Genomic DNA, 13109 nt, shown 5'->3' with positions numbered 1-13109 from the left:
CCCAACAAATCCCCCACATCCCTCGTCATGCCAGGCCAGTAAAAATCAAGTTGCAGCAAGGCGAGAGTCTTTTGGGTCCCCAGGTGTAGGAGGCGCTCATGAGCGGCCCATACCACCCTACCCCGCAACCCAGTAGGGACAACCAGCCGATGTCGACGTGACTTCCCGTCCCAATGCATTAGCAGACCTTGGCACATTTCCCATGCGTCGGAACCACCTCTTTTTCCCTCCGCCGCACCGCCAACGCGACGTCGCCACCCGAGGAGGGAGACATCCTCCATCTGGAGGCGCCCCCATTCAATGACGGGCAACCCCAACAGGGAATCTTTGCCCTGTTGTTCGATCGAATTAGGAACCATTGCATCGTCGTCGTTGGCGGCCGCCAAGACAGGTACCGATGTGTCCCCTGGAGGCCTGCAACGTCCAGACCCCAGGAGGCATGCACACTCGGAGGTGGTTGGCAAGCGTGACAGAGCGTCCGCGTTGGTGTGGCGAACGCCCTTACGGTATGTGGTTTGGAAATCGTAATCCTGGAGGACCTCCAACCATCGGGACAATTGTCCCGATGGCTGTTGAACCCTCAGGGCGTACTGCAGTGCCGCATGATCTGTGCGGACGGTGAAATGCCGACCGTACAGATATGGGCGATACTGTTGGACGAAATGGACAATTGCCAACAGTTCCCTACGGGTGACACAATACCGTTGCTCCGCTGGAGACAACACCCGACTGCCGTACGCAACCACATGTTCCACGCCGTCAACCACCTGGGAGAGCACGCCCCCAATACCCGTGTTGCTCGCATCGGTGTCGAGCAAGAACGGTTTTGAAAAATCAGGGTAAATCAGGGGAGGAGCGTTTACCAAAGCATCCCGAAGGGAGCAAAAAGCAGCCTCCTCCTCCTGACCCCAGCAAAACCGAACCCCTTTAGATGTTAAAGCATGTAGGGGTTTGGCGATAGTCGCAAAATTAGCGACGAAGCGTCTATAATACGACGCAAACCCAATAAAACTCCTAACCTCTCCCACTGAGGTGGGAGTCGGCCAGGAGCTTACACACTGCGTTTTGGCGGGATCGGTAGAAATACCTGAGCGCCCCACGATGTGCCCCAAATAACGCACCGACTCGCGTAACAAATGGCATTTTTGGGGCTTAAATTTCAAATTAGCAGCCCGCATCTTTAGGAAAACCGCCCGCAACCTCTGGAGATGTTCCTCAAAAGTTTTGCCAAAGACAATGACGTCATCCAAATAAATCAGGCACGACTCCCATTGCAATCCAGCCAAAACCAATTCCATCAACCGCTGGAAAGTTGCCGGCGCTGAGTGTAAGCCCATCGGCAACCGGTTGAATTGAAACAGGCCGTGCGGAGTACGGAAAGCAGTTTTAGGCTTTGAATCATCGTCCAGAGGAAGCTGCCAGAATCCCGAAAGTAAGTCCAATGTGGAGAAGAATCGCGCTCCCGCCAAGGCGTCAAGCGATTCGTCCATCCGTGGGAGCGGGTATGCGTCGGCAACCGTAATTTTATTAAGGCGCCGAAAGTCAACGCAAAACCGCAACGAACCGTCCTGCTTCTTAACCAGGACGATCGGCGCTCCCCAAGGGCTGTTGGAGGGAGAAATTATGTCGGCGGCTAGCATGTCATCAACAGCCGATTTGACATGGTCCTTTTCGGCGGGACTCAACCGAAAAGGATTTTGGCGTATTGGCGCGCTGTCACCCGTATCAATATGGTGACGCAGCAGATGAGTGCAGCCCAAATCGTATTTATCCCGACTGAAAACGTCGGAAAATTCCCTCAGTAGTGTCTTAAGACGTTGGCGCTCTAAATTTGACAGGTCCGTCGATCCCGCGCAAAGCGCCTCGAGCCACCCTTCATCGCTGTCTGAATGTGGTCGCGGTGCAGGGGCAGCGCCGACATGACTCGCGACGGGTTCCTCACAGGGCACCGGCGTTGCGTGAGCAAGCACGGTCCCCTGTGGGACCACCACCGTCTGCGAGCCCACATTGAGGACCGCGATGAAGGGTTCTCCATCCCCTCTCACTATGGTCTGGGCCGGGAGTAAATTAGGTCCACTGACCCCGGCCCTAGACGGTCCCAGCAAAACCCCTTGAGCCCCAATGCCCTTAGCGAAGGGCCGCCGAAGTCTCAAAGGAATTAACATTTGCGCCCCCGGAGGAACGCGCACCGTTCTATCTACGAACGCCGGCACCGTCGCGAACGCCGTCCGGCTCGTAGCGGGGGATGGCAAAAACGCCATGCGTCGGCCCGATGGGAGCTCAATGCATCCCTGGTCGATTAATATCCTAATCGGCATTTTGGCCAGGAAATCCGTCCCCAGCAGGCACGGAACCGCCAGCGAGGAGGAAACAAAAATCGGCCCAGATAATTTAATATCCCCGACACAAATTTGGGCTCGAATTTGTCCGATGATGCCAAGTGAACCCCCGTTAGCAGCAAAGAATGGCACATTAACAGGCATCAAAGGACGGCTCTGGGCAGGGAGAATGTTATAAATCAACTCCGAAATAATGGTCGCCGATGCTCCTGTATCGACCAAGATGCGAACCTCCACCCCATCGATGTGACCCACAACGGCCGACGACCCCGACGACGCGGCTACAACCCGATGGGCCAACACGGACCACTGGCTGGGTTCAATGTGAGTACCCAGAGCGGTGCGTGTTGGTGCCATGGTACGCGATATTGGCCCCCCCTTCGCTGCGGTGTTTAAGTGTGCGACGGGCGTGTGCGTGGGCCAAACGTGAGGGGTGCCGCGACTCGCCGGATTATGATGGTGGAGCTTGTGACGAGGGCCGGCGTCCCGTTGAGGTGTCGTCCCGCGCTGCCGAGGAGAGCGGCACCCCGAGGCGACGTGGCCCCGGATGCCGCAGTTGTAGCAGCGTGGAAGCGCTGGTGGCGACGATGGACGTTGTAGATGGCTTGAACCGGCCCGGTCCCCCCGCGCTCCCGCTCCGTGCTGCCGTCGATGGTTGATGGCGCAAACCTCTTCCGCCGGGAGGGTGGCCGCAGCGACGGCGCGCCCACTCGCCGCCTTGCTGGCCTTCCGTCGTTGAGAGGACAGGTTTGCGTGGAGGAGACGGGCCGCTTGGAGGGAGCACATTTCTGCATCGTCCTGTGCGACAATGACGATGTCTAAGTCGTCCGCCAGCAAAAGTATCTTTTCTGTCACCATGGCGTCGATCCCCTCGTCGTCCATTCGTGGAAAGGCTTCCTTTGCCAGCGCCAGGAGGCTTGTACGGTACGCCAGGGGCGACTCCTTCGTCCCCCGCTGGCGATCGTAAAAGAGTTGACGACAGTCCGATGGTGGCCCATACACAGCGGACAGCACTTGCATCGCCTCCCGCAGCGTGGAACGCCTCTCCTTCGTTGCCGATGTTAGTGTGGCGAGGGCGTCGCTGTCGAGGAGTGCTGGCAGTGCTCGGAGAGCCTCGGCGTCTGTCCACTGTGCCATCTCCTGGTGAGCGAGGAAGCGCCGCTGGAAGCCGCCCCAGTCGCCCTCCTCGCCCACAAATTCTTTGAGTGGCGGCAGTCGCTGATGTAAGGCAGCGGCTGCAGAGGACGATCGCGCTCCCTCGTCTCCCTCACTCGACTCAGCGTCGGCCCGAAGCAGCGATGGCATCGCCGGTCGCACCCGTGGTGACGCGGCAGGTACTGTACTCCCGCCGTTGGACGCGATGCTTAGAGCGGCCACGCCCTCAACAGCAGCTGCGGCGATGGCGGGAGTTTCAAAATGTTGCTCCGTTGAAATGGCGGGAAGGCGCTGTGGTCGTTGGCTGCTGTCGCCTCGTGGCGGTCCCGCAGCCCCCAGCCGTGTGATGTTATCGAGCATGGCGGCTGCGGCGTACAGCAGCTCGGCCAGCTTCGCGTGCGCCTGCCTCAGCCCCTCCGTCGACGGCTCCCCTTCCTCCAGCTGCTGTGGCGTGGATGCACCCAGCCCCGGCTGCTCGATGGCATCTTCAGCCGTCTCGGGCTCTCCAACTGCAGCGGTGTCCTCCGCTCCTGGTACTCCGACTCGAGTCGTCCGGCGTGTATCCATGTTCGTACTTTGTTTCACTTCTGACGCCAGATGTAGTAACGCTTATGACTCGTTCACACCGGAGTTGGAGGCACACTTGTTTATTCAACACCACACGTTGTGACATACACACTGAGGGGGTATCGGCCCCCTCACCCGTCTATCTGAGGACACACCTCTAGGCTAACCCTAGCCTGCCTCTGAGTCCTCCTCTAGTGGGCTAGGGGAGGCTATCTTGGCCCGACACTGGTCAGTCGGGCCCGGTACCCAGAGTCCAGACCAGCACTGGCTCTGGCTCTGGTACCACGCCACTGGCTCGAGCCTGCGCGGTCCTGATAAGGACGGCGTGCCAGGGGGAGACCAGGGCTCTATCTAGGACGTCTTCCGTCTCCTCTTCTTAGCTCACACAACACTCCCGAGCCCCTCGATACATTCCCCTTTTATACCCAACCCCTCCCTGAGGGGTGGGGCCCCGGGGGATCATAATGACCGAATCGACCCCCCAGGGTGTCTGGCGCGGACGTCGCAGAGGGCACCTGCTCGTGCACACATGTAGCCCCGCCTACTGTGTTTGTTTACCATAGGCTGCCATGCATAACGGGCTCTCTGTAACAGCCCTACACACCTTTAACGGCGCTATTTGTTGCTGGCCGTTTGGCGTTTTTAGGCTTTTGTGATTGTGCTCGGCAAATATGAAACCAAGTATCGTGCTCTACACATCGACTTTCTTGTGCTGCATCCGTCAAACTGAGTACATAAAAAAAATATCTGTGATTTTCCTGCTCCAGTGAACATTGAGGCAGGCGGCGGTCACCTGCCGTGTACAGCCTTGAGCCAGTGGTGGAAGTTCCCCATTCCTATGGTGGGGGCAAGTCTATCCGTGTGTAAGCTCACCGCGTTCATTCACGTTTGGTGCCGCTCGCGGCTCTGCGCCCGCCCTCGCCTCCTGAGTCCAGGCCTGAGCAGTCGCGCTCAGGCAGCGCAGACTTTGCGTGCTGGCAGCTGCTGGAGAGTGCTGGCGCAGTCCGGTTGTGTTTCGCTTGTTGTGTTTCCCCCCGCAACTCCGATCAGCACGGTTGGCTACGTACCGTGCGAAAGGAGTTCAACGTACATACGTACACACAGAGAGACGGCGATCACATTCACTCGCCGCGATGGACGTGCGCTCCGCACTGGCGCAGATCCGCCGGCGTCCTGCGCCGCCAAAGCCTCCGGACGCGCCGCCAAGGCACCGCTGGCTTCTTCCCGTAGCGGCTCCGACGCTGGCGGTCGCTCACAAGAACACCCGCCCCTCGTGCGTGCGGGCAGGGACCACGTTTGTGCAGGGCGGTAGCGCGCCATGCGGCGGTACTGGCACAGTAAGGGGGCAACAGCTGGTGGTGCATCTGCCAGTCATCTTAGTCATGGCACCTGCTGGATCTGTCCCGTGACCTCCCGTCAGCAGCGAGCCCTCGACACTTCACGTGGCCTCAAAGTGCACCTGGCCTGGCACACGTGCCGTGGTGATGTCGCCGTCGTTCAGTGGCGAACGGCGGATATTGGTACTCGCTCCTCTGGTGACATTGGAGGCAGGGACTTTATAACAAAATCAGTGTTCCCTCCCCGCACTCGTCAGCGAGCTGCGGATGTCCTGCTGAGGCTGCTACTCGCGGTGATGGCGCCATTGAGAATGGCGAAATCGGCACGAGATGCCTCTCTGTGCATGAGAGACTATTTCACGTGCAGGTTTTTTTCTAAACCTGCCTTCGCAGACCGTGTTTTGCCACGTGGTTCCACACGGCATGATGCCGACAGCACGATTCAAACAAAATTGGGTAAAAACAATATGATTTTATTGTTTGAGAAATTGAATCTGAAACTTTTGAATGTCACTTGCCTCAAGGGCATCACAACCCCTGGCTGTTGCCTGGTCTCTCCCGCTGCCACTCTGCTCTTTCAGCTCATGCAGCTGTGTAACCACCCTCCTCCTGCCTTCCTTCCGTCAAACGCAGCATCTCTTGCAGGCATCGCATCGTGAGCCCTTGCAAACCATATCTACACTTTCCCTAACCTATCATCCTGACTGCTGGGATTCCCTCTGCTACAGCCTCCACATAAATGTCACCTCTCACTCGAGGCGAATCCTGTCGGACCTGACCACATCACCTCACTCCTCCACTGGCTCCACTGGCTCCAGTCTGATGGCAAATCGGCTACGAGGCTGCGCTGAGTCATCGAGATCCTGTGTGTCTGCGTGTGTCTGCGTGTGTGCGTGTGTGTCTGCGTGTGCGCGTGTGTGTCTGCGTGTGTGCGTGTGTGTCTGCGTGTGTCTGCGTGCGTGCATGTGTGTCTGCGTGTGTCTGCGTGTGTGCGCGTGCCATCTCGGCCTACTCAACCTCCCCATGCTCTCCATGTCCTGTGTCCTGGTAACTAATGTCTTCTGTCAAATTCTCCTGTCTCCCCTCGCCTCGATGGGATGTCTCCCCTTCTGTTACGCTCGTCCCAGCGTTTGGAAGGCGCCCGACGGACTTTCCGCGCTGCTCACTGCCGTCCCTTGTTCACGTCACAACTGAAGACTTCCCCCCCGCCCACCCTCTCTCTTTCTGCTAGCAATGATTGATTGATTTTATTTTCACCATTGAACTTGGTTTGCTTTCATGTATAAATAAAGGGTCCCAGTGCATTTCATCGTTAGCACTGCCTCATAACATTAAGCACACACGTCAGTAGTCTGCAGTGGTGGCCTCAGGGCGGTGGTGTTGGTTGGGACACGGACCCCTGTGGGGACGTGGTGGGGGGAGCGGGGGGGTGGGAGATGGGGGGAAGATGGAGTGGAGGGGGGGGGGCTACGGATCTTCTACACGCGTGGAAACTCACAGCCAGGGAATGCAGCGTGTCTGAGAGGACGCCCACCGTGGAGATGGAGTCTGTAAACACGAGGGACACGGTATCGCTGTCATCGTGAAGATCATCAACAGGATGTGTTGTTGTTCTTGTTTCACGTGTAACCCCCGCGTCGTGCGTGCTCTGTGTGCTGCAGATGTCAAGGGCCCTCCGACGCACCACATGTCCTGCGGCCAGTCGCCGTACACGGAGCGAGGCGACTGGAGCCAGCGCTTCTGCATCCTCTCCGACAGCGAGATGCTCCTGCTGGAGCGGGAGGAGGTGGGTACGCTCGTGCCAGCGAGCCGCTCGATCCGCTCGACACCTGTCGCGGAGCGCCGAGACTCTCTCCCTGTTCGAGAACGCTCCCCCCCCGTGGATGTCCACGGAGCTACCTCTGAGATGCCCTTCTGCAAGTGGCCTCTGATCCACGCAGAGCTGGGGGGGGGGGGGCGGCACTTTCCCACCCGCTCTACATATGAGAGTGACGCTCGCCTGGTGGCAATATAACCGATTCATTCCCAGAGCTGGAATTTGGCCACGTTAAGTTCGGAAACCAAAATGAATGTCATGGTTATTCGATCTGATTGGGGAGTTTTCACGTTTTCCCATCCTGCAAAGAGGCCCGTGGTTACTTCAGTAGAATATCCAGAACATCATCCTCCTCATCCGAGAAATGCTCATTTGCCCTTGGAATTGTAATGTTCAGTTGGCAGTGACCAGCATGACATTCCCGCACGAGTCACATGATTCCGTGTGTTATGGTTCCACCTTCCTCTCCTCGGGCTACCAGGAGTGATTCCCCAGTTGGCGCCCTGCTGCTTCGTGCTGCCACTGTTTACTATCACATCGTCACTCACTCTGGCATGGTGTACGTGTGGTCAACGCAGACTTGATGCCTTTTCAAAAGGTATCTATCTATTCGGTGTTTGAACATCCTATTCTTATTTTTCAATATTTTGGATACTGGTGAAAAGGGTCCCATAGATACCATCTAAGTTTTTCGCACGTTTCTGGGGGGTGGGAGGGTGGGGTGGGAGAGACGATGGGAGGGAATTGCAAAGTGGAGCGGTGCGAGGGAAGAAGCAGAACGAGAGAGGCGGTGACCTGCGTTGCGGTGGTTGATTTGAGTGAGCGAATGAGTGGGTGAGTTGTTTTGGGGAGCGGTGGTGTTGCGGTGAGTGACCTGCGTATCGAATTCGGCGACCCGAGTTCGATTCCTGCTCACGGCCAGCACCGGTGACAATCCTGGGCCTCCCCTAGGTCAACTCAGCCTCAAATGAGTACCTGGTGCGGTAAGTAAACATCACCACTCAGAAGACAAAGGCGGCCGTGTTGGCCACCCGCCCCCTCGTGTGCCCTGCCAGCCTTCGTAGGTGCTCGCTAACAGTGCTTGCCCCATCAGTCTGATAAGCCGATACGGGGGATCTTTGTCTTTGTGTTGTCGTGACCTGCAGTGTGGTGAGTGAGCACAGGACAGGTGCGACGAAGAAGTCAGATTGGTAGACCCGAGTCCTCGCCATGGGTGGACGAATCGACGTGTGATGTTCGATGCGGGCGGTGCAGCGTGAGACTGGATCCGACGCCAACTTTGTACTTTCCCAGAGCGTCCGATAATCCAGAGAATACGATGTTTATTTCTTGTTACTTCACACGACCCGTATGGAGTCCTGAGGCGCCACGATGAGCGAACGAGGGGCAGCAGCAGCAGTGGTGCGAGATGTCGTAGTGCAGACAAAATGCACCGTACATAACCAGCCATGCTCATCGGAGGTGCGGGGGGAAGGACAACAAACTAAACACAAAAAGCAGTTCTAAAGAAATTAGTTTTCAATATGGATGAGTTTAAAGTGCATAGCTTCAGTGGCTTCCTAATATCGGAAGGAAGTGTGTTCCAGAGGGCCGCAAAAGCACATCTCAAAGCCGTCTTTGTTCGATGGCTAGACCAAAGCCGTGACGAGGATGACCGGAGTTCGCATGATGGTTTATGCCCCTTGACGAGTCAGAGTTTGTGAGGTCTGAAAATGAGACATCCAGTTGAGCTGTGAATTGAGAGCGGCGATAAAATGGAAGATTTTTTTTACTCGTTAAACTTGATTAGCCATGAAAAGCCTCACCGAGTCTCATGACTCTTTTTCAGGAGGGTCCCTGCCCAATTTTCTTGCGGCAGTGGCTGATTATTGCCGAGTATGAACTAAAACTAACGACTAAGCAATTTATTTTATTTCACCAGGTAAGGCCCACTGAGCTATGTAGCTATTTTTCAGAAGTGACCTGGCCACAAATGATAGCTCAACGAAGTGGGAAGCGGAAGGCGTGTAGCATTTTACGGCAAATTTACCCGCAGTAATAACCGCACTCGTCTCTGCAGGCATTCTTACATTGTGCGCCGTGTTCAAGATAACTCAGAGAGCCGTGTGACGCGATTAAGGGAAGGCACTTGGCAGTAGTTACCTTCTTTGGCATAGCACATTACATAATGTGCTGTGACAACACGCTCGTTGCTTAGCAACCAGCAATTACCCAGATGTTAACGTTGCCTTCCCGTATCTGGCGACAATGCCGTAATTATTCATCTTGCGGTAGCACAGCGGTGATCAATTAGAGTGTATTTAGTTCAAGTAATAATTAAAATCATTACGTTGGCCCGTTTGCCTCTATGCAGGGGAGTCTGTAATGTGCCACGCATTTACATCGCTTGCAGCGGTGAGCACTTACCACCGCACGTCCACCTGTATATGTTGACGCACGGTGCTGCTCTGTAGAGGTGAGCGTGTGTGTGTGCTCGTGCGAACATTCTACAACGCATTGCTCGTGACTTGGGGCACTCGTTGGATTGTAGGTAATGAGTTGGTTGACAAGAGGACGACAATGCAGTTCTTCGGGAATCGTCGATGGTTTTCGCATAATGCACAAAGGTGGAGTGCTTTTAGCGCATGTTTCTGCGTGTCGCTCGAAACGTATGGTTTTGCGGCCTGCGCGATTTGTCGGTTGTGATGGTGGATTTTTCTCGTCATTTACAGATCCGAGGGACAAGTTGGGGCGATTGCAGCGCCGGCCAGCACCAGCGCTTGTCGTGACATTGGCGGCGTTTAGGATGGGGCGTGGGTTTTACTAAACAACGTCTTTGCCGATCGCGCTGAAACGTTTAGAACTTTGAGCCTTTTCTCTATTCCACTTTGTGTGGAGAGGAGCACTGCGCAACTCCAGCGTACCGGACAATCCCCCGCGTGGGCTGGGTACTCGGCACAGCGCGTGAGCGGTGCCAGGTTTGTGGCACGGGGTGCGTGCGGTAGGGGCGGTTACATCGCCAGCGCGACTTCACGTGGGGTTCGTGGAGAGACGTGATGAGCGAGCGTCATTCCTACTGGGAGCGAGCACGGGGCGAATGGTGGACGAGAGGGGAACGGACACGGACAGAGGCACCGAGAGACGGAGGGAGAGAGACGATCACCTTGGCCAGGGGACACGACAAGGAACTTGCCCTTTCTCTGCCTTCCGTTCCCCACTTGAGTTCAGTTCTTTACTCGGGTTCCGTTCCCCACTCGGGAGCCTCTCGATATTGGGTTTGTGTGTTCTCGGATTTACTCACCAAACTAAAAACAAACCCATACCCTGTAACTGCTTTTGGCAAAATCATCCCCAATGCATGAAAAAATACCTGCAATTCACTCAATTGGGATTATATCCAGCAGCAGCAGCATCGCTCGCCTACTGCAAAAAAACTTGGCAGGACCCTCCTGAGACTGAGTAATCATGTCCTGATAATAGCGAATAGTACCTTGATGATAATAGTACCTTGATGATAATAGTACCTTGATGATAATAGTACCTTGATGATAATAGTACCTTGATGGTAATAGTACCTTGATGGTAATAGTACCTTGATGATAATAGTACCTTGATGATAATAGTACCTTGATGATAATAGTACCTTGATGATAATAGTACCTTGATGATAATAGTACCTTGATGATAATAGTACCTTGATGATAATAGTACCTTGATGATAACAGTACCTTGATGATAACAGTACCTTGATGATAACAGTACCTTGATGATAATAGTACCTTGATGATAATAGTACCTTGCAAGTGCAGGCTACTGACCCACCCCAGCGTGGCATCTGCCGGTCGTTGCCGGCTCCACGCAGCCCGGCCGGCGCGGCCACACGTCCCCGTCGTCGCGTGATTTGACCATCTCGTCACAGTAATTACAGACGGCTACTCGTTGCTTAATTCCTGAAGGGTCATCTCGGTTTCATGTCAATTATTGCAATGAATTAGCTTCGCGCATTTTCACAACACACAGATATGTTAATTGCCTTTCTCAAAAACAATCTTTACAGGATTACAGTCATTATTATTATTATTACAACGTGCGAGCATATTTCTCGAGCGCACGCTCGTTACGCTCTCGTGCGGGCCGTTACACGCGATGCCCACCGTGACAGTAAACTAGGCCAGCGGGGGGGGGGGGGGGGAGAGACAGTGCCCCACGTGCCAGCAGCAATGAAGAGGGCACCGAGAAGTCACAGAAATGGAACGATTAAAGGGGCCACACAAGCGGCAGAGAGATGCGCCACCGCGGGGGAGTCGTGCGCCGAGCCGAGCCGGGAGATAATTGCGTGAGCTCGCCGTCGATCCATTCACCCCTGATGGATGAGCGTCAGCGTGCAAGTGTGGGGAGGAGAGTGTCTGTGTGTGTGAGTGTGGGGAGGAGAGTGTGTGTGTGAGTGTGGGTAGGAGAGTGTCTGTGTGTGTGTGAGGAGTTGGAGACGCTGCTGCTGAGACTGGAGCGTGCCACTAAGAGATGGGGCCTTACCATCAGCCCCACCAAAACTAAGCACCTGCCTGGGTATTTTGTACCATCGGACACTCCACCCCCACAACTCCCAATCGGTGATGGGGAAGTTGTGGAGAGAGTGGAGAGTTTCCCATACCTGGGCAGGGTGCTTATGACCGGCTCCAGTTTAACAGAAGAGGTCTCAATCCGAATCAGTCGAGCGGCAATATCTTTTCATCGGTTGCGTAACGCTGTGTGGAAGCTACCTGGTCTGCCGCTCCGCACGAAGCTTCAGGTCTTCTCGGCCACGGTCATTCCCTCCCTTCTCTACGCTTGCGAAACGTGGACCCCCCTAATGGAGCATCTTCGCCGGTTGGAAACATTTAGGCTGGCCTGCCTACGATCCATCCTGGGTTTAACCAGGCTGGATTGTGTGAGGAGCTCACAAATCCTTGAAATATCTGGGCAAAGTCCCATCGGTGAGCTCCTCCGGCAGGCAAGGCTGCGTTGGCTGGGTCATGTAGCCCGCATGCCCAGCCACCGCATGCCTAAACAGCTTTTGTTCGGCCCGGATCGAGAGGGCTAAACGGGCGCGGCACGGGCTAGAGAAGAGATGGAGTGATGTGGTACAGGAGGACGTGGAGCTGAGTGGACTTGCCGATGACTGATACCAGCGGTGTCAAGATCGGCCTCAGTGGAGGAGGCTCGTGAAGGACGCTACTGGGCAGTTGGAGGCAGTCGCCCTACAAACAACAACGGAGGGCGGAGGAGCGACGCTCACAACAACGAGCGGAGCGCCGGGTGGCTAAAGCACAGCAAGTTGGTACAGTAGGGGGCAAAGGTGGTGCATCAGCCAGTCATCTCGGTCATCTCGGTCAGTCGACCAGTGGCACCTGCTGGGTCTGCCCCGTGACCTCCTGCCAGCGGGCGTTCGACACTTCACGTGGCCTCAAGGTGCACTTGGCCTGGCACAAGCGTCGTGGTGACGTCACCGCCACTTAGTGGCGAATGGCGGTTGTTGTGGGGAGGAGAATCTGTGTGTGTAAGTGTGGGGAGGAGAGTGTCTGTGTGTGTGTGAGTGTGGGGATGTAAATAGCCCAAGTCTGCCCGGCAACTGTCTTCTGCCACAGGGCTTTTTTCTCCCCCAGTGACCACCTAATTAGTCTACTCTGATGTACGTCACGACCCAGAACCCCTTGCCATTAATAATGCACGGTCCCGCTTTGCGAGGCGTGAGCTCCAGCGAGCGCTGCTCCTGCGTGTGAACGGGAGGATGTCAGGATGGTCTGAGATTTACAACGTGCCAGGGATGAACTCCTGGCAAGGTGCGGAGTGTTTTGTTAGGGGCGCGGCGGTGACTAGGTTGATATAAACTTTCTCGCCTGGTATGTAGGAGGTCGTGGGTTTGATCCCGACCCTGAC

General features: G+C 55.6%; 1 protein-coding gene across 3 annotated transcripts in view; it reads left to right on the top strand.

Moving 5' to 3' along the window:
- The window catches only part of LOC144937974 (ras GTPase-activating protein nGAP-like), a 585198-nt gene that overhangs the window by 137073 nt on the left and 435016 nt on the right, over positions 1-13109 (top strand). For all 3 annotated transcript variants that reach the window (XM_078865638.1, XM_078865636.1, XM_078865637.1), the window contains exon 2: positions 7060-7184. In XM_078865638.1, the coding sequence (XP_078721764.1) occupies positions 7060-7184 (125 nt within the window). The remainder of the gene's footprint in view (positions 1-7059; positions 7185-13109) is intronic.

Source organism: Lampetra fluviatilis, chromosome 20, assembly GCF_964198595.1.
Source record: "Lampetra fluviatilis chromosome 20, kcLamFluv1.1, whole genome shotgun sequence".
In the NCBI taxonomy this organism is placed as follows: Eukaryota; Metazoa; Chordata; class Hyperoartia; order Petromyzontiformes; family Petromyzontidae; genus Lampetra; species Lampetra fluviatilis.
This window is presented reverse-complemented; position numbering and strand designations above follow the sequence as displayed.